Raw genomic sequence first — 20,963 nt, forward strand, 5'->3', positions numbered from 1 at the left:
TTGTTACCGGCCCCCTGAGTCGCACTGAGCAAGCCAGTAAACCTCTCTGAGCCCGGTGTCATCATGGCGAAACTGGGACCGGGTCAGCCTCACGGGCACAGGGTGGAGACTAGGCTAAAGGAAGTCATGGGCGTGCGGCCCAGAGGACAGTTGCAAGGCACCACCAGTGTCCACGGGGACTGCTCAGGACTGTGGTGTCCGTGCTCCCCGGCCCGGCCGAGCCCTCCCTCCCCACGGGCCTAGAGCTGTCCCCACCTGCAGGGTTTCTGTTCCCCCGAGGGGTCTGGTCTTTTTTTTTCTTTTTTAATTCATATAATATTCCCCTTCCCCTGGGGCTTTAAGGAAAGTATTTTTAAGAACAGGCCCCTGGTTTCCCACTGACCTGCCTTTCTCGATGGTTCCCTGCTCGTGGCATGCAGCTTTTCCTCCCAAGTTACTGCAGCAGCCCTGAAAGCCTCCTGGTGGAGAAGTCACTTAGGTGTGTCTTTTTGAGCTGTTTGCTCCCATTGAAATGTGGACTTTCACACTTTGTTCTGACCAAAGGGTCCCTTTAAAAAATCCAGGACAGATTTTCAAGTGGCTGTGGAAGTCATCACTCAGAGAAGCACAGAAAGGTTTAGGAAGGAAACTCAAGAATCTGGTACAAGTGAGAAATGTGTTCCTCAGCTTCAAAATGTGAAGAGTTCAATTTGAGTTCGAGGGGTGGGGGGAGAGGCAGGGAGAGGGAGAGAGAGGGAGGGGGAGGGGGAGAGAGAGAGAGGGAGAGATGGAGAGAGGGAGAGAGAGGGAAAGAGAGAGGGGGAGAGAGAGGGAGGGGAGAGAGGGAGGGAGGGAGAGAAAGGGAGAGAGAGAGGGGGGGAGAGAGGGAGGGAGGGAGAGAGAGGGAGAGAAAGAGAGGGAGGGAGGGAGAGAGAAGGAGGGAGAGAAAGGGAGAGACGGATGGAGGGGGAGAGAGAGAGAGGGAGGGGGAGGGAGGGGGAGAGAGGGAGGGAGAGAGAGGGAGGGAGAGGGGGAGAGAGAGAAGGAGAGAGAGAGAGAGAGGGAGGGAGAGAGGGAAGGGGAGGGGGAGAGAGGGAGAGAGACGGGGAGGGGGAGAGGGGGACAGAGAGAGACAGGGAGAGGGAGAGAGGGAGGCAGAGAGAGAGGGAGAGAGGGAGGCAGAGAGAGAGAGAGAGAGAGAGGGAGAAATGGATGGAGGGAGGGAGAGAGAGGGAGGAGAGAGAGAGCGAGGGAGGGAGGGAGGGGAGGGGGAGGGGGAGAGAGGGGGAGAGAGGGAGGGAGAGAGAGAGGGAGAGAGAGAGAAGCCTTCTGTCTGGATTCCAGAAAGACAGTCACAACCTAAGTGAATCTTTTTTACCTACTACTAGTGAAGGTAAAAGCCATAGAAACCTGAGTACTCAGAAACCTCACTACAGATGAAGAGCCAGGAAAACCAAGGACCTTTCTGGGTTCCTTTTCCCTTGTGAGTTTTAGAGGCTCAGTGCACGAAGGGTCTGGACCGAAGAGAAATCCAGGGTTAGGTTACAGCATAGGGAATAATCCATTAGTGAGTAGAGTCCCTGGTTGTACTTTGGCACTGGTGTTTCTTGACACCAAATTCTGTAGGAGTGTCGAGAGCCCGGCCTCCTGAGCTCGACAGACGTGGGTTACAGTGCTGGCTTCCCTTTCGACTGGAAGCACGGCTCCCTTGCCTCTGGCGGACATAGGACAGGGTGATCGCGTCCGCCTGGCAGGGTTGTGACCGGGAAAGGGTGGAGCAGAGTGCCTGGCACTAAGTCCAAGGCTTTCACCAAATGACAGCTGTGACCGGTGCGACGGTGCTGCCTTCCCTGCCGTGGTTAGTCCTTACAGATAACAGAGAGCCCTGCTTGTGCAGAAAAGCTTCACGGAGCTGCACCCACGAGACCTTCGTAGCCGTTTGGTCCATGAGACCCTCAGCGAAGCGCTCTCTGGCTCTAAGCACAGAGCGGAGTTTCTCCTGGTGCTATTGTCCCTAAGTTCCTGAGCCCGTCTCTGGAGGTTTGGAGCTAGGGATTCACATTTTTAACGAGCATCCCCGGCCATTCTGACACACCTGTAAGTCCGAGAACCTGTGGTTTGGAGAGAGAGGATGCCTCCTCTGGAGTATGGGGCCAGCTCTGAAGGCACTGTCTTTAAAGCACTAACAAAGGCCGGGCTCGCCGGTGCCCACCCTCCCTGCCTCCCCCGTCTGGACCAGCATGTCTCCCATGGCGGTGCTACTGGTCATCTCAAAGGGTGCGATTGCTCTCCAAAGAGAGGGCCCCTGTGGTCGGCTTCCTGAGTGAAGGTGCCCTGGTTGAGAAGCAGTGACCCTACGATTGAGATTATCTGCCTGGACTTTCCATCTGGGGCTCCTATTGAAACCACTGTTTTTCCCCTGCCTGTGGCATCTGTGATCTCATGCAGCTCCATCTCAGCGGCTCTGTCTCTTTGAGGGCCCCCTAGCAGTCCCCCAGATGAATCTGTGATACACCTCACAACCTCTAAACCTGGCAGAATTCCACCGAGCCACGGTTGCTCGCTGTGGCTCTGCTCAGACCTCCTGACAGGGCAAAACGAGGCCCTGACCGCCGGGTGGGGCCGGCACTCGCTGCCTAACGAGTCGGGACCTGGGCGGAGGTGCCCTGGGGCCTCAGGCAACCTGGCTTGAGCTCTGGCTTTGGGGCCGCCTTGCTGGAAATGTCCCTATGAAAATCATGAGACTCTGACCCATGTGTCTCCACCTGAAAAAGGAGGGCATTCCGCAAAATAGGCCACCGAACTGCTGGCTTGGGCCTTCCCTTGTCCCTTGAGTTGTTTATCCTCAGAATTCTAACACCCCTGTTTCAACTCACATCAGCTGTGTTTTCAGCTGTCCCGCTGTACGCCCCAAATGCTCCGCTTTTGTTGCACTTCCCATGTACTGTGGAAGCGACTGCTTGGACCCCATTTCCTTCCACATCCCCTTCTGTAAGAGAGGAGACTAGAGGCAGCCGGGGGTAGCGAAGCAGCTAATGTCAGGGCCAGAAGGATGGGCATCCCCCTGGGTCCAGGGCAGCAGAGGTGGGCAGGAGGGCCAGGTGCCAGAGAGATCCCTGGGTAGAATTAAGAGGCACCGTGGTGTCGCAGGAAAGAGTCAGGCTCCTGGGTTCAGTTCCTCCTCCGCATCTTGCTGGCCATGTGCTCTCGGGCAGGTTGCTTACCTGCTCTTTGCCTGAATGTTCCTTGTAAAATGGGGTTGATGATGATGATTTAAATAATAATAATAATATGTGACCTCATGGGATTGTCGTGAGAAATGAGTCAATACACAGAAAGCACCTAGACCAGGGCTTGCACAGGGCAGCTCAACTAAGTGTCAGCTGCCGCCACTGACCGCCCTCTTTGGGATTTAAAGAAACTGATGCCAGATGTGAGGGAGGGGGCAGGTCCCTGTGACTCCAGGCCCCGGGGTGGGTGGTAGAGCCGTTCACCGGAATTGCGAAGACGAAACAGGAGGCTCCCAAGGGAAAAGCTCCCAAGGGAGAGGGCAGAACAACGCCTGCTGCCTCTGCCAAGGTCCCCTCGCGGGCTCGGCCACATGCAGGCAGAGCCCCCGCGATTCCCGCCCGCCAGCTACGCTGCGGCTCTTCAGGGATTGCGGTCTATTGTCTTTGAATCACACTGCTGGGGAGTAGTTTGCATAGATTCCCAAGTTTGTAATTAAAACAACTGAGAAACAATTTTTACTGTATAAAAAAAAAAAAAGAAATCTCTTTTAAGCAGATGTTGTGCTGTGAGCCCTGTAGAAATATTATCTTATCATCAAGCCAGCACAGTTATCTCAAAGCTCAAAAGAAACTAAGGGAACATCTTTTCTCCTAACCCAGCATTTTTTTAGCGCCTAATATCATTTCACATTTAAAGGTGACAGCAATATCTTTAACGTTTTTCTATTGGATTAATAACATTTAACGTTCAAAGCAATAAAGTGCAATGTTTTCGTGAGGCTGCTTTATATCACTAGCGGAAAATTCAAGTTAAAAAAAAAAGACCACACACGCAAAAGTAATAGACGTCGAGAGCCATAAACTCAAAAGGGAGCCTGGGCGTGGAGGTGGTTTCTCGAGCTGGCGGTTATGGGTGTGCAAGGCGTGAGCCCCGCCCCGCCTGGCGCCAGGAGGGGCTTCTGCACTTGGCGTGAGCGCTCAGCACCCTCACCCACTCCCCCAGCCATTCGTCTCCCCCCAGCAGCGGAATATGACAATGTTAGCATTTTTCATTTCCCTGACGTTACCATTAATAAAGCAATGATCCAAAAGGGGCTTTGCTGAGTCTGTCCTTTATGTTCCCATCACTCACGACTAGATAATTTCACACGGGATCGTTTTAAAATTAAATGACGATAAAAACGCTCTGCTGTTCTGTGTTCACCAGTTCATAGAAGTCTATCAAGTCATTAATGTGTCATGACAAACTGCTCGATGGATACAAGAGTAATTAATTATTCGAATAAATAACAAGTTGAACTTGGGGCTTTGAACCACAATGACATATGCATCCCATTAAGGGCGTCTTAGAACCTTTCCAGGGCGCTGGTATGAAGAGTTAAAATGCAGGCCAGGGTATTGGAAATGATGAAAAACAATTTCGTAAACACAGGGTAATAATTTTACGAGGAGAAAGCCAAAGTGTCACGTTTCCATGCCCACATGGAGTTCGGTGTTAAAAGTTCTCCGGCTATGGCCATTTCAAGATACCACTTCATCAGTGATGATTTCAGAGAACAATTATACAGATTTTCATAATCACCATTAATCTCTGCATATTTTTCAAGATAATTACAGCAATTATTATTTAGATTTCTCTTTTATATGCCCATTGTAGAAAGGAACAAGTGCTTATTATACTGGATAGTTCAAAGAACCTTGGATTAAAATTCTTTGTCATCTCCGCACTCATTATTTCAACTCATGTTGCCTCTGAAAGTTCATCAGCTCTAGAAATGAGAGCAATATTATCAGGCTCTATTATTAAATCTTAAGGTTGAGCTCAGACTGTGGTTAGCGAGGATGGCTGAATTCTTCGTTTGTGGGACTGCTGGGTTCCGTTGGAATTACTGTCAGGTGGCAGGAGATGCCCATGACAGATGTAGTCAGAGCTGGGTGGCAGCCTCACACCTATTTTCCGTGATAGACTTACAAAGTGAGCTCACAACCAATATTTAGAGAATACATTTCTGTGACATGCCCTTTAAAGGTTAATATTAAATCTGAAATCTGGGTAATTTGTGGCATTGTACTTCAGAGACACAGCAACCAGATAGAAGGGAGCCCACTCCCCAGTATTCCACATCAAATCGGGTGTCAGCCGAGGCGTCAGTTCTGTCTGTGGCTGCTCGTTTTCTTCACATTACCGTGCTCCGGGGAGCTTGTCCACTGGAGCTGAATTTTGGAAATGTGATGTACTGTTTTCCCGAGAAGCTGTTTCCCAGGGAAAAGTCCCTTGAACGTTCTGCTGATTGGAAAGGCACCTGTGTGTCGGTCAGTGTGCCTGCCTGTGCCCTGTCCCAACTACAGGTGGTAATTCTGTCGTCTCCTGTCATTGCGCACCCTCTGTGGGCACCAGCAGCCTGCCCTCCTCACAGATGCTGCAAGTCTAGCTACATGAAGAGGAGGAAGCCCAGGCCTTTGGTTTTGAATTGGGAAGTTCAGTGTTTGAGAAAAATACAAGGTATAGAAATGGGGTTTTTTCCTTTTCAAATTGTTTTTTTTTTTAATTTTTTTTACATTTTATTTATTTATTTACTTATTATTATTATTATTTTTGGCTGTGTTGGGTCTTCGTTTCTGTGCGAGGGCTTCCTCTAGTTGCGGCGAGCAGGGGCCACTCCTCATCGCGGTGCGCTGGCCTCTCACTATCGTGGCCTCTCTTGTTGCGGAGCACAGGCTCCAGATGCGCAGGCTCAGTAGTTGTGGCTCACGGGCCCAGTTGCTCCGCGGCATGTGGGATCTTCCCGGACCAGGGCTCGAACCCGTGTCCCCTGCAACGGCAGGCAGATTCTCAACCACTGCGCCACCGGGGAAGCCCTAAGTTTTATTATAGAGTTACAACCTGGTTCGAAGGCACACAGGCAGTGCAGTCTTATGTAAACATAGGTTGGATTTCGATCGTTGTGAGACTTCCCGTAGCAGGCCGCTCTTCATTTGGTGCATGTCTGTCTGTCACTGTGGCGGGGCTTTTGGAATCACTGGGCAGCTTGGGGAGGATGAAGCCGGGGGCCTCCCGCGGTGGCTGTCCCTCCAGGGCCCACCCCCGACCGCGGGGCTCAGGGCCTTGGCTCCGGGGCGCTCATCCTAAGTTCTCCCGTTTACTCTGGGGGGGGCGCCCAGGCCCTGGGGAGTGGGATCCCACTAATCACGATCAGAAGGGCTCTGTGCTGTTGGTACCAAAGTGTCACATTTTGTACCATTTTCCTTTAACCTGTGGGCAATCTTTTCTCAAATCTTAAAATCTATAACGAGGTTATACCTTTCCAGTTTGTGTGATGCTCAAGCCTACTATCCTAGTGTTAAAGTACTTGGGCAAACAAACAAGTAATTAAAAGCTTATTCATTGATCATGGAATCGGAAGAAAAGGAGTTAGAATGTCTCTGTTTCATGGAGTCCTAGAGAATTCCCATCTCGAAACACAGCTTTCTTCTGAAAGGTGGCCTTGCATCATTTATCTGTCCATCGCCTCATCCTTGCAGGCCCTGGGCTAGCCTGGAGCTTGTCATCTGGGGAAAGGCATTGGGATGGATGATTGCAGCAGAGTGGCAGTGGGAGCAAGGCCACTGACTCCAGTGAGTGACAGCTCGGGAAGTGACCCACATGGGTAACTTTCAGCTGGTTTGGGGGGTTCACGGACAGGAATGGGCTCTCCAGGCCGAGCACACAGCAGGGAGAAGGGCATATCGCATACAGAATGCATGGCTTGGTCAGGAAATGGTGAGTAGGTTGGCGTAGCTAGATCCCAAGGTGTGGGGAGCCAGGGTGGGAGGGCAGCTAGACCACAAAGCTAGGGTGGGGTCAGCCTGTGAGGGCCTGGGCTTAGGCATTTGGACATCACCCTTTAAACCTGAGGAAACAGTTGAAGATTTTAAGTAAAGGAATAGCCTAAGGAGACCTGCACTGAAAGCCATCTCCAAAGATCCCTGGGACAGGTATGTCTGTCTGGGCCACGAGCGCTGTCTCCCTGGGGCGAGAGACCAGAAGACACCATGAAGACCCCGCACATGCTGGCTTCTGAACACCTTCCAGTTCTGCGTACCTTCCGTTCACATGTTCACCCTTCTCGATTATACCTTTCTGCTTCCATCCTTGGACGACTCCTTCATGCCACGTAGGGAGGTGTTCCCACCTCCTCCTCAAGTGGTGGGAAAGCAGTGGACTTGGAAGAGCTCCCTTTCTATACCAGCTTTGCGGCCCTGGCCAGGCCCCTCCCTCCTGGGCTTCAGGTCCCTTTGGCAGAGTGGGGGTGGCGACACCCATGGGGCTGCTGGGAGGTTTAAGAGGGCACGTGTGTAAGTGCCCCGACGCTGTTCCCTGGACGGACGCCCCTGGCGCAGTGCTCTCTGGAGTGTGGGTCAGCGCTGGCTGTAGACACCCGGACGCCTTGGGACACCTTCTCTCCTTGCCCTTTGACTCCAGGGGTGGGGAGGGGAGGGGAGGCATCTGGCCCAGAACCTGCTATAACTCTTCCTGATTGTTGCTTTTGAGAAGGCTGTTTGAGTAGAATCTAGAGGAGGGCTAGAGAAATCAGTTTACCTACAATGGGCCAACTTTGGTGGATTTTGTACATTGTATCTTCTGAGGTTTAAATCCAGGTCTCAAATCACCAATACATATTTAATACTTAACGTGATTGTTATGGTTTGTGAGACTGAGAATGTCAGGGTTGGGAGGGATTTTTTTTAACATCTTTATTGGAGTATAATTGCTTTACAATGGTGTGTTAGTTTCTGCTTTTTAACAAAGTGAATCAGTTATATATACACATATGTCCCCATGTCTCTTCCCTCTTGAGTCTCCCTCCCACCCTCCCTATCCCACCCCTCTAGGTGGTAACCAAACACCGAGCTAATCTCCCTGTGCTATGCGGCTGCTTGGGAGGGATTTTTGAGATCATCTGATGGCCCAGGGCTGCACACACCTAGCTGCACATATTCTCACCTGGGAGCTTTGAAGAACGACTGATGCCCTGATGCCCGGAGTCCACCCTCAGACCAAGTAAATCAGAACCTCTGGGGGAGGAACAGCAGGCAGCAGTAATAATTTTTTAAAGTTGCCAGATGAGCACCAGCCGAGTGGCTGATGTGGCCCAAGCCGTTCACTCACAGATGAGGACGCTGAGACCTGACTGGCCTACACGTGGGCCCCCTGACTCCAAGAACAGTTCTCTTCACTGTTATTTATTCTCAGTGCATCATATCAGGAGGTCCATGATGTTGGCATGACCCAGCATTGGTAAAATTAGCTGGGATCACGTGGTTGAAGTGCTGTTTGCCAGGTTTCTTGACTGTGAAATTTCTGTTTTTCCTTTTGTAATTAATATGTAATTTGTGGGAAGTACTTCAGGACTATGTAAGTAGCTCATTCCTCATCAGATTTCCACCTACTAGTTTTAGCACCCATTCATTTTATAACTCCATCCTTCCTTCAGTATTTCTTACTTGGCATTTTTTTATAAGGAAGAGCTTTCCCTTATCCCCAGTTTGTGTGTATTCATGTGGACTAGTGGATTCTTATTCATTCTTATCATTATTTATTTTGATGCTCAAGTTTTTCCATATTTAGCCCATGGGAGCCCTGGCTCCTGTGTCCCTCTGATGCATTTCCCCGATTCTTAGAGAACGTCTTTACTTTCTGGTGCAACAAGATGTCCCAGGTGTGTTCCTTCCCTGCTCAGTGCTGAATCAGCCATTTCTCCAAAGAGCCCTATTTTTTTTAGAGGAGAATCCTGGAAACCAAAAGCTGGGCCCTGGGTATGCTCATCACTCTCGAGGTGCCATTGCTTCTAGGGCCTCAGCAGATAGAAATATATTACGTGTGTGTGTGTGTTGGAGCACATACACGTGCATGTAAATGTACATGTGTATTTACATATACATATCTACATGTATTTACACGTATACCTGCTTTTCTTTTTTTGAAGTATAGTTGATTTTCAATGTTGTGCTAATTTCCACTGTAGAGCAAAGTGACTCAGTTATACATATATATATATATATATATATATATATATATATATATACACATTCTTTTTTTTTAATATTCCTTTCCATTACGGTTTTTTTTTAATTAATTAATTATTTATTTATTTATGGCTGTGTTGGGTCTTCGTTACTGTGTGAGGGCCTTCTCTAGTTGTGGCAAGCGGGGGCCACTCTTCATCGCGGTGTGCGGGCCTCTCACTATTGCGGCCTCTCTTGTTGCGGAGCACAGGCTCCAGATGCACAGGCTCAGTAGTTGTGGCTCACGGGCCCAGTTGCTCCGCGGCATGTGGGATCTTCCCAGACCAGGGCTCAAACCCGTGTCCCCTGCATTGGCAGGCAGATTCTCAACCACTGTGCCACCAGGGAAGCCCTCCATCATGGTTTATACAAGGAGATCGGATACAGTCCCTTGTGCTATACAGTAGGACCTTGTTGTTTATCCATTCCAAATGTAATAGTTTGCATCTACTAACCCCAAACTCCCAGTCCGTCCCTCTCCCTCCTCCTCTCCCCTTTGGCAACCACAAGTCTGTTCTTTCTACAACAGAATACTACTCAGCCATAAAAAAGAGTGAGATAATGCCATTTGCAGCAACATGGATGGACCTAGAGATTATCATACTAAGTGAAGTAAGTCAGAAAGAGAAAGATAAATACCATATAACTTCACTTACATGTGGAATCTAAAATATGGCATACATGAACCTATCTACAAAACAGAAACAGACTCACAGACATATATCTGCTTATTAAAACCAAGTTTATACTAACACCTCCAATTTTTTGATCCATCATCACCGAGTACCTTCTAATCTCCTTCGCATTGTTTTGCCAGCTTCTCTTCCTCAACCTGAGTGTTAACTGTCAGCATCCCTCAGTGTTCCATCCCAGGCCTTCCTCTGTCCTCACGTGTTTTCTTCCAGAACATCTTCCCTTCTCTCGTGTCCTTGGTTATCACCATGCCGGTAACTCCCAATCGCTCCGTCAGGGCTCACTTCTGTACTTGCATCCGGGCGGTCCTCACCAACCAGTCTTGCATTCTTGGTCATGGCGTTCCCACCAGTGTTGGCCAGGGTCTTCCCTTGGATGTCTCAAAAACCCCTCAAACCTGACACATCCAAAATGGAACCCACCGGCTCATCCCCGCGCTTCCTACTCCACCACACTGGCCCCCACATCCGTGCCTGGCATCCCTTTCTCCCAGCTGTTTGAGGCAGAACCTCAGACGCCCCTGACTCTGGCCCCTCCTCCCTTACCCCTCCACAGCCCGTTTCCGGATCCCTGGATTCTGCCATCTGCATATTCCTCCATGTGTCCCCTCTCCTCCTTTCCTACTGTCACAATCCTGGTCCAGGCCACCAGCCCCCCTTGATTTACTGTCAGAACCTCCTCCTGGTGGTCCTGCCTCCAGCCTAACTCCCTCTAATGTGCCTGGACCAGGAGACATCCCTCAAATATAAATACAGTGTGTCACTCTCCAGCTCAGAAACCCTTCAGTGGCTCCCCAGGGGCCTCACGGGGACATTCAGGCCACTTTAAATGGCAATCAAGGCTCCTTATGAGCTGGCCCTCGGTTGTCACCCCACCTTTACTTCTGTGCAAGTGTAACAAAGACTGAGATAGATCTGTAGCTACCCCGACACGGAAACTCTCTGACAGGTGAAAAAAGCAAGTTGCAGAACAGTTAGTTATGCTGTGATGCTATTTTTATTAAAAACACAAACACATACCCCCGAAAATTCTACATTTCTTCTGTACATGCAAACATATACATAAGCCCATAGGAAATGGGCTGGGGGGGGACCCCAAGGACTGTGCACAGACCACTACCCCGGCTCTTCCCCCAAGGAGACCCCCGAGATGCGGCTCTGGAGTCAAGGGGTGCTTAATGTAGCTGGACTATTGGAATTGTTTCTTTAGAGAATGTATTCGTTTTTTGAGGGGTTAAAAAAAATAAAACTTAAAAATATATATTAGTTGGTTTTGAGAAGGTGAATAGAGCCCTGGAAATGAAAGTGCATCTTCCTGCGCTGGGGCCCGAGCCCTGCCCAGGCCTGTCCCGTCCCCGTCAAGGCTTTGCCTCAGTCGCAGGAGGACAGTGGGTTTAGACCATGGCTGCCTCCCCAGGAATGTGCCTGGTGGCAATACCCCTGTGTTGGCCCCTCCGTTCAGCTTTTTATTCTGCACACCCAAAGCCCTTTTTGTTGGTCTCGAGCTCACCGACGAATTTCTGTGTGTGTGCACTGGGGAAGCAGGTGTGAACACATGGTGATGGTGACTTACCCAGGAGCCCCTCAACAAGCAACAAGGAAAAGTCTCACTTAATTGGATTTTATCTTTACTTTGAGCAAAATGCAGTTGGTCTCTGCCGCAAGCCATTAAGTACTTATAAAGTTTTAAAATGCATTTCTCTAGCAGAGTGAGGACGTTCTCTTTCATCTATTTAGAGTCCCTGCGGGGCACGTGGCCCAGCCTCCGTGGGCTCCCGCCTCCCAGCAGAGACCCACGAGGCATCCTGCTGCAAAGCCCCGGGGGCCCGCTGGGCGGTTACTCCAGAAGGAGGGGTGTAGGAGGGCTGGAGGGCCCTCGGCTTCCTCCCAGGATGTGGGGATGTGGAAGGGTGAAGCAGGCTGCAGGGCTGAAGTGACAGTTACTGTCAGGTGCTCCGCATTTTGGAGGCCGGGGGGCGGGGTGGGCAGAGAAATGGGGGGGAGGGCTTCCTAATTACCCACGCGAAATAGAACCTCAGAGAATATTCGTTTATGGTGTGAAGGCGCCTTTATTTGAAGAGTATGGTATTTCTGACTAACCTTGTGAATTAGCCTCCTGACACCCAGGGGCAGTTTTCTTCTCTTTGCTTTGGGGGTTCTTTTCCAGGGGACATTTAGCACCTGGGCCCACCTTGGGCCCTGCTCCTGCCGTTGAGCTTGACCTGTGACAGCAGGGATGGCAGATGCCAGGAGAGCCATGGTCCGGACACCAAGGGAAGCCCTCCTGGGTAGGCTTCGCTTCCGCACCTCCAAAAGCCTTTGGATCAGGAGTTACAGCCTCGGGTTACATAATTTAATGTGGATGCACTTGTGTTTTTATGTAAAAGCAGAGAGAAGAAAAAGGTCTACCTTGGAAGGGCTTTTCCTCTAGTGCCGTGATGATGACAGTTACTGAGCAGTTAGTTTGTACCTGAGCCTTATGCTTTTTTTAAAATTTTTATTTTTTATACAGCAGGTTCTTATTAGTTATATATTTTATGCATATTATTGTATATATGTCAATCCCAATCTCCCAGTTCATCCCACCCCCACTTTCCCCCCTTGGTGTCCATACGTTCCTTCTCTACATCTGTCTCTATTTCTACCTTGCAAACCGGTTCATCTGTACCATTTTTCTAGATTCCACATATATGCATTAATACACAATATTTGTTTTTCTCTTTCTGACTTACTTCACTCTGTAAAACAGTCTCTAGGTCCATCCACGTCTCTACAAATGTCCCAGTTTCGTTCCTTTTTATGGCTGAGCAATATTCCTTTGTATACATGCACCACATCTTCTTTATCCGTTCGTCTGTCAATGGGCATTTAGGTTGCTTCCGTGACCTGCTGAGCCTTATGCTTTTATCTCATTTAAACTTCACAGCAATCCAGGTATGATTTCCTTCCTTCTACAGTCAAAGAATCAGGCACAGAGAGATTGAACGCTTGTCCTAAGTCAGAGATGGGGCAGAGGGCCTGACCTGAATTCACTCCTCTGAAGAAGCAGTGGGCTGCTTGGTGTGCCTGCTGCAGGCCCCGGCCCCTTGTGGTTTCTTCCCGTCGGCCATGCTGCGGAGCGGCCGTGGCTGTCCCCCTTCCCCGAGGACAGGCAGACGCGGAGGCTAAGTGGCCTGCCCAGGCCCCAGGGTGCTCACGCGCTAAGGCCCCTCTTTCCTCCCGCGCAGCCACCTCATGCGTGGGACTCGGGAGCCTCTCGCCGTGGCTGATAAATCACTCCTTCTGGCTTATGAATAACGTGGCAAAACAAATTACTTTGGGGATCTAGAAGGAAGTTGTTGGCCTGGTGTAAACTCAATTGGAATGTCACCTAGCAGACAGCTCTGGGGCGTCTACAAATGTCTTCCAAGGAATATCCCCAAAGTGAAATCACCAGGAAAGCCGAAAGGGCTTGGTGTTTTGGTTTGCAAATGAGTTTTGAGAAATGGCCTTGAAATCTAGAGTTGCTGGCATTTTTCCCATCACAAATTGTAAAGAACCTTTGAAATGCTGCAGGAAAGGTGAGAAGAAAGGGCCAGGTTGCTGATTATTTACAGCTCTGAGCCCCAAGCAGGCCCACAGAATTAAAGGTCTCCTGCCATTCCAACTGCATTTAATTTTATTCTGAAAATGACTGCCTGCCAATAAGCCACGTTGTTCACCCTCATCTCTGCAAGGACTTCTGAGGAACCATGACCAAGCTCACTTAACACCACTTGGCAACTGTAAGCAGACAACTGAGATGCTAGTAATGGAATCTTTTTAAAAATTTCACATTTTTTTACCACATGACTTTACGAATCTCTTTATCAAGGGCGTTGAAATTAACACATGTGTCGACTGGAGTATTTCCTCGTTGAGGAAGGAACCAGCAGGCCTGACCAAGGTGATGGGCTGGTCCTGGTCCAGTGCCTTTGGGAGCTGGTCAGCGGTGGGTTTGTGCTGAGCCCTTAGAAGTCCGGGGGTGTGCATTTGGAGGGGAGAATCGAGGGAAGGCGCTGAGGGACTGCCTTGGCAATAGCTCCCGTACGCAGGAGCTGTGACCCTATCCCCTTGCCAGGCAGAGTTCCTACAGATTCATGGCAGAGCTGTCTGTGCAAAAGCCGAAATCCAATTTTATGTCCAAACAGATACGGCACCCAAATTGGACTTCTTCCCCTAGGAAAGCAAAGGCAGGTATCCCGGTCAGTTGGGGGAAAAAAAAAAAAAAAAAAAAAATCACCCCCCGCCTCTCCTTCTTTAGAATAGGGGGTGGTATTAATACAGTAGCAGATTAGAGCTTTATTTGTTTAAACCTTGCAGATTCTGTAAGCATTCACAATCCTCTTGACTTGTAGTGCCTGATTGTAAAAAGAACAGTTGAATGAGCTCATTGTTTCCTGGTTTTTTTCTTTAATGTATTTTACAAACACTCTGGTGACAGGCCTGACACACTGATTTCTATGTACTCGCACTTCAGTTTGGGATTACAGCATTAATAACAGAGTTCCATGCATCATGCCATTTTTAAGCATGATCGTTATGATAAAGGGCATATACTTAATTACAGGCCTGCTTAATTACAGCTCTGCTGAAGCTCGTTTGTTTAGGAGAATGCTAATTGCACCACGGAGCCCACGGCCCATCCTCGCTTTCATCTGCTCTACGCCGCTCGGTGCAGAGGATCAGCGTTTTGTTAAAACTGCCACCAAAACTAAAATAGAAAAAGGACAAAAAAGGAAGACGGTGAAGAAAGCACTGTCCTGGTCCTGAAAGGGAGCCTGCCTGGCACGGGGCACTGGGTTGTCGCAGAAGCCCACGTTGGCTGTGTGCCCCTTCCAGCCCTCACAGCACCTCCTAGGACAGCTGGCTGTGTTGTCCCTGCTTTACAGGCAGGACGGCCAAGGCTCAGAGAGGTGAGACTGCCTCTCGGCCACAAGTGCTGCCCCCTGGAGTTCAGGCCCCTCCTCCCTGCCACACCCATGGCAGTGCCACACGCACGGCTCTGGACTTGAATCCTGGCCCCATCAAGCTATGTAACTCCTGCAGCCTCAGTTTCCTTAAATGTAACTTGCACGTGATCATTTTGAGGGTTAAGTTATTTGGTGCATGTTCACTCTCTAGTATGTGGTCAGTAAATGTGGTTTCCTTTCCTTTTCTCTCTTTCTAGCCTAGAACTGGGCTAGGGGAGAAGTTCTGTTACAGCCAAGGTTTAAGGGAGCCGAGGGGCCTGCAGATCGGACTGCTCTGGGCCCCGGGAATGCCGCCGTTGGTGCCAATGAGGAAAGGACAGGCTTCCGTGTCCTGCCTCTGGGTTGTGACCGTGGATCGGTCAGGCCGTGTCCGTGTGAGAACCCTGTACAACCCCAGGCTGACTGGGAGGGCCGGTTGGGGGGCGAACATGTACCCCCTGAGCAGTGGCCCCATGAGAGCTGCCCCTTCATCACGGCTCTCCCTCCAGCCCCTCCACTGCACGTCACTCTGAGTAGGACTCGGCAGCAGGCTGAAGGCTAGAAGGAGGATCACGGTGAGGCCGAAACCCTGGCCTCAGCTTGGGAAAAAAGGAAGGAAGGAAGTAAACGCGGCTCCCCACAAGGAGCCCAGACGGAGATGACCTATGAACTTCTTTTGGAACGCATGAAAAATGTGTGCCATTGATTTCAAGAATTATGTTTGGCAAACCTCTAGATACCTTAAAATATGGAAAGGCTGCCCAGACAAGGAGAACAGAAATGGATGTCATGGAATTAGAAGGGGATTTAGCAGTCCCACAGATCAGCTTTCTACCAACACACAAAATCCCTCCCTAACTCCCTGACGAGCGGCCGTCCACCTGGACCTTTGTCAGCCCGTTCTGCTGGTCCTGCCTTCTGCCTTTCCCCGAGGAGGGCAGGGTCCCCCCTCTGAATCATGCCCCGTCTCTCTAGCCCCTCTTCCTGTGACAGCTCTGAGAACATGTGCAGACATTTGACCACATTCACCTTCAAGGCCTCTCGTATCTGGACCAAACCCCATCTTGCTGCACTTCCCGTGTGCCGGGCACGGCGCTGGGCTCTCGGGTGCCAGGTGGGGTGCAACGATGAACAAAAGTGGACGGCATCAGGCCTTCCCGGAGCAGCAGGTCTGATGGCTTCCTCTCCTTCCCTCCTGTGGGCTGGCTTCAGGTCCCTCACCATCTGGCAGGCTGCCCAGGACGACCCTCTGAGAGTGCAGCCCCGGCACTGAACCCCTCCCTTGAGCCCAGAGCAGACCAAGGTGGCGGCTCCCTCACCCTGGCACCAGGACTGCTGCACTGTCCCTTACAATGCCATCCCTCCCCCTTTCTAAACAGTCAAGTCACGCTGTTGACTTGTTCAACTACAGACCAGTCTTTTTTCATGTCTTCTGCTGTTATTCCAGCATGAACATCTCTTTCATTCCATCTAACGCACTTGGTGTTTTGGACCTAAAGTACAGGACTTAGCACTGACCTTTAGTAAATTCCATCTGTTAAATTTAGCCCGTGTCTCCAGCTTTTTGAGATCTTTATTGGTCTTCTGTTATCCAGTTTGTAGACTGTCCTCATCAGCCACATACTGGATAAGCCCACTATGCATGTCTTCATTAGAGTAATTGATAGCGCCCTGGGCACCCTCCAGAGAGGTCACTTGAGGTCAACATCAATTTATTAATCAGCTTCTTGAACGTCTAGTGCAACCAGTTACGGATTCTCCTACCTTAACGTTGTCCAGCTGTATTTATCCGTCTTGTCCATATGGGTAACATGGGAAACTTGTCAAGTGCTTTGCTAAAATCCATGTTCTCCTCAGCCTACCATAATCTTGGCTATATTAGATTTTTTAAATAAGTGGAACTTGGTTGGCATATCATCTGTTTAGCAAACTCTCACTGGCTCCTGGGGACTCTGGCTCCCCTTTCCAGGGACTCGGGACGTGTCACCATGGCGACTCTTCCTCTCGAGCCAGCTCCCATTCGGGAGCTTCAGCCCCTGGGACCCTATGGACTCACTCTCTTTTCTTCCAAGATTGTTAAAGTCTGTTTTCTAGAATACAAGGAGCATCCGGCTGTGCCCGTCTTTCTGTCCTGAACTCTTAAGATAAAGTGGTAACTTATCCCCAAGTTCGCATCTCTCTCCCTTCCCCAGACAGCTCCCCTTGAGGTCGGGGTAGGTCCGAGTGGATCTCCACACCATCTCCTCTGCTGCTAAACCCTGTCAGGAGGGCATCAGCCCCACAGTCCGGAGGGCCACCCTCACTGCCGCCTCTTGCTTCGCAGACAGTCTTGGGAAGGCGTCTTCCCTTTCTTCTCTCCAAATGTCCCCAGGCTGGAGCCCCATTACAGGGGATGCTGAGCGCCCCAGGAACCCCCTGTGCTGGGACAGGAATGCAGAGGTGGCTCACACGTGGATGGCCAGAACCCTCAGCCGAGAGAGGAGATGCGGCCCTGGCTAGGCACCCAGGGGGCCACTCTGAGCGGATCCCAGAGGGGTGGCGGTGGGTAGACGTAGGGCGCAAGGAGAGGGGCATCCTGTGCGGAGGGGCAGTAAGCACCCCACCTTGGAAATCCTCCTGTCTCTTCCCTTTGTACGCAGGCTTGACTGCCAGCCTCACGCTGGGCAGGGGTCACCAGCCTTCCTCACTTCGCCCAGTGCTCCCCAGGTCTCTCATTTCCCGGGGTCGTCGGGCCTTTGCAGGTCACTTACCTTGTCAGAACACCAGTTCTCTGAACATGTGTTGACATTTGGATGGAAACAGCTGTCACCAGGGAGAAGGGAGATCTTCACCATATCTTACCAGAAGCCCCCAGACACTAAGGAGGTCTTTAAACACCAAAGGCAGAAAGCCTAGTGAATGAACGAGCGGGGTTCTTCGCTTAGCAATGTGGCCAAAGATGTGCTCACTGGAAACCGCTCTCCAGCGTTGGGTCGGATTGCTTCCCGAGCGCAGGAAGGGAGCTCTGCCCTGGGCCCCACCGTCTGTCTCCTGGGCAGAGAGAAGCTGGGAAAGAGGTGCGTGTGTGCAGACACGTGTGCAGAGAGCAGAGGGTGACATGGCCAGGGCAGGTGACAACAGGGGGCTTTGAGAATCTGAAGAAGAGGTAAAGTAGGCTGTGGCTTGTAGCGCCTGACTTGGGGGGGCCAGGATGGGGGCGGTGCCTTAACGGTGAGGGGGATGGCCAAGGGAAGAGTGGCTTCGAAAAGACCATGATGGGTCTGATGGGGCTCTTTGCACACAAGCCCAGCTCCTGCCCCGTAGGTCTGAAGGGAAGGAGCTGGTAGAAGGGCCAGCTAGACACTTGGGAGGGGGTGACTGGTAATGTCAAAACCGTGAAAGGCCCTGGTGTGGACGAAGCAGGTTTGCTCTCAGAAATTTCACGTATGCCTCACGGAAGGGCCAAAGACTGGAGTCACTGCTTGGCACCTGTGTGGGCTCTGACCCCCAATCTGTGAATGATCAGAAATGCTGTCAGTGCTGCGTGCTCTCCTGCCTCCGTGGCTTTTGAAAGGGGGCTGGGGTCAGAGTGCCGCATGGGGTGAGCCTTGACTCGCAGCCACGTTGAGTGGACGGTGGCAACTTCTGGGAAGGGAGCTTGGCCTCTCCTTGGGTCCTGGGTGGGCCTGGTCCTGCTCTTTCTAGAAGGCGGCGTGGCCTTTCGGGGATCATCTGTTCAGGGATGGGTTTTCCCAGCTGTAAATGAGCATAGGTGCTCAGACTTCATTTGTATATTTGCATGTGTGCTGTACTGTGTCAGGTTACTGTGGGCTTTCCCCTGCCTTTCTGGGGAGCTGTCACACTGTCCCCAGTGCTTAGCTGGTCCTCTTCCAGGCAGTGAGGGCAGGTCGCAGGGCCTCCGTGATTCGAGGTCTCTGACCACAGACTTCTCTGTCAGAGCCCCGTGGCCAAGCAGGCTTCCCAGGAAAGGAGGTTTCCAGTGCAGCAGCTGCGGCCAGCTGTGCTATTGCTTTTTCCTCAAACTTCCCAGAGAAGCTTCCATTTTTATCTTCCCAGAAATTATGAATGTAGCTTAAAATGAGACATTTGGCTCATCTTGCTGATCAGAGAGGCTTTGTCCCAGATTTCTTTTATTTCCTTTTCTTCTTTCTGCTTCTGTGACTCTTATTCCTTAGGACTGAAAAAAAATTGTCCACCACTTGTGTACCAGAGAGGGCCCCATCTTAGATGTCGGGGGAGGCAGAGATGATCGTTTCCCAGGGAACTCATCACTCCGTTTCTTCTTATGACCACAATTTACCAGAAAACCGCTGCCCTCGGCATGATGGTCCACGCCACGCCAGTGGCTGGGACCAGGGAGGCCGGGTTTGGCCGCTGCTCAGACCTGAGGGCGAAGCCGGGCCCCAGGAGAAACCTCTGCCTGCCTCACAGCCCGCGGCTGCCGGGCCTTCACGCTGCGGGGTACCGGCGTCACGCTCGGTCCAGCGCGACCTGCTCCTCCGTGTGCCGAGGTGTCCACACTGACTTCATAATGCCGCTCCTCCCGGGAGAGCGCGCGCTCGGGGAGGCAGCTCCCGGTCGTGATTTGACAGCGATGACCTGGGGACTCGGTGGGCGCTGGGCTGTGGGAAAGGAACTGAACCGCTGATACCACCACCCCCGCCCCGTTTTCCTTTGCTGGAGACCCATTCCCGCCCCTTCTGTGTCCTGTTAACACTGAGCAGACAGGGGAGCCGCGATTCAGCCCAGGAAAGCCGACCAGGAGCCGGCGATGGTGGCCGCGCAGCCCCGCCTGCTGAGCACCTGGGCGCCGGGGGTGGAGCCTCACGCACAGCCCGCTCGCACCTACTCGCAGGCCGCGCCGTCTTCCTTTTAAACTGAAGCGCACCCAAAGCTGTGGCCAGGGTCCAAACCCAGTGTGTCTGACTCCAGAACCACTCTTTCCTCCAACCCAGACCTTTCCCGGGAGCCTGACAGCCCGGCTGGGATGAGGCTCAGCTGGAAGGACGTCTCACCAGCACGCTTACTGCCCACCTCCTCGCCGAGCGCGGCCTTGTCCCCTCAGCGCTCGTGCGCCTCTGTCCTGCCACCAGCCCTTCGGTGGCTCCCACCGCTTACAGGCTGGACCCCGGGTGGGCTCTGGACCCTTCCCTGCTCTCACAGCTCGTCTGCACTTCGGCGGGGCGTCTGCCTCGCTCACCAGGTGTGTGTCCTTCCTGGGAGCAGGAATGGTACCTGGGCACCCATTGCCCTCGGCCCCACTCACCAGTGCACGTGTCGGCCGGCTCCAGCCCCTGACCGGCCTGTACTGTCTGTGTATCTCAAGGTGCTGAGTGGTGCATCAGTGGTGTCCGTAATGCCATTTCCTCTGTCTGTGTATCTCAAGGTGCTGAGTGGTGCATCAGTGGTGTCCGTAATGCCATTTCCTCTGTCTGTGTATCTCAGGGTGCTGAGTGGTGCATCAGTGGTGTCCGTAATGCCATTTCCTCTGTCTGTGTATCTCAGGGTGCTGAGTGGTGCATCAGTGGTGTCCGTAATGCCATTTCCTCTGTCTGTGTATCTCAGGGTGCTGAGTGGTGCATCAGTGGTGTCCGTAATGCCATTTCCTCTGTCTGTGTATCTCAGGGTGCTGAGTGGTGCATCAGTGGTGTCCGTAATGCCATTTCCTCTGTCTGTGTATCTCAGGGTGCTGAGTGGTGCATCAGTGGTGTCCGTAATGCCATTTCCTCTGTCTGTGTATCTCAAGGTGCTGAGTGGTGCATCAGTGGTGTCCGTAATGCCATTTCCTCTCTGTTTTTCTTCTTTTGCAGCAATGGATGGTGTGCCATTTATGATTTCAGAGAAGTTCTCTTGCGTTCCAGAAAGTGTAAGTTTTAAGCACGATCGCCCTCCCCTTCTGCCCCACTCCCCTTCCCCTGCCCCTGCCGGAATCACGGCTGTCCTCGTGTTCTCCCCCCGCTGGAAGCTCAGCCCTGCAGCCTACAGCAGGGCTGCCTGAGAGGCGGAAGTGGGTCGTGTTCCTCCCTGGGCCCCTTCAGCTGATGCTG

General features: G+C 51.6%; 1 protein-coding gene across 3 annotated transcripts in view; it reads left to right on the forward strand.

The window, feature by feature from the left end:
• MVB12B (multivesicular body subunit 12B) overlaps positions 1-20,963 on the forward strand; it is a 189,185-nt gene that overhangs the window by 143,205 nt on the left and 25,017 nt on the right. For all 3 annotated transcript variants that reach the window (XM_057548744.1, XM_057548746.1, XM_057548745.1), the window contains exon 8: positions 20,727-20,782. In XM_057548744.1, coding sequence (XP_057404727.1) covers positions 20,727-20,782 — 56 coding nt within the window. The remainder of the gene's footprint in view (positions 1-20,726; positions 20,783-20,963) is intronic.

The sequence above is a fragment of the Balaenoptera acutorostrata genome, chromosome 6 (assembly GCF_949987535.1).
Source record: "Balaenoptera acutorostrata chromosome 6, mBalAcu1.1, whole genome shotgun sequence".
NCBI classification, from domain to species: domain Eukaryota; kingdom Metazoa; phylum Chordata; class Mammalia; order Artiodactyla; family Balaenopteridae; genus Balaenoptera; species Balaenoptera acutorostrata.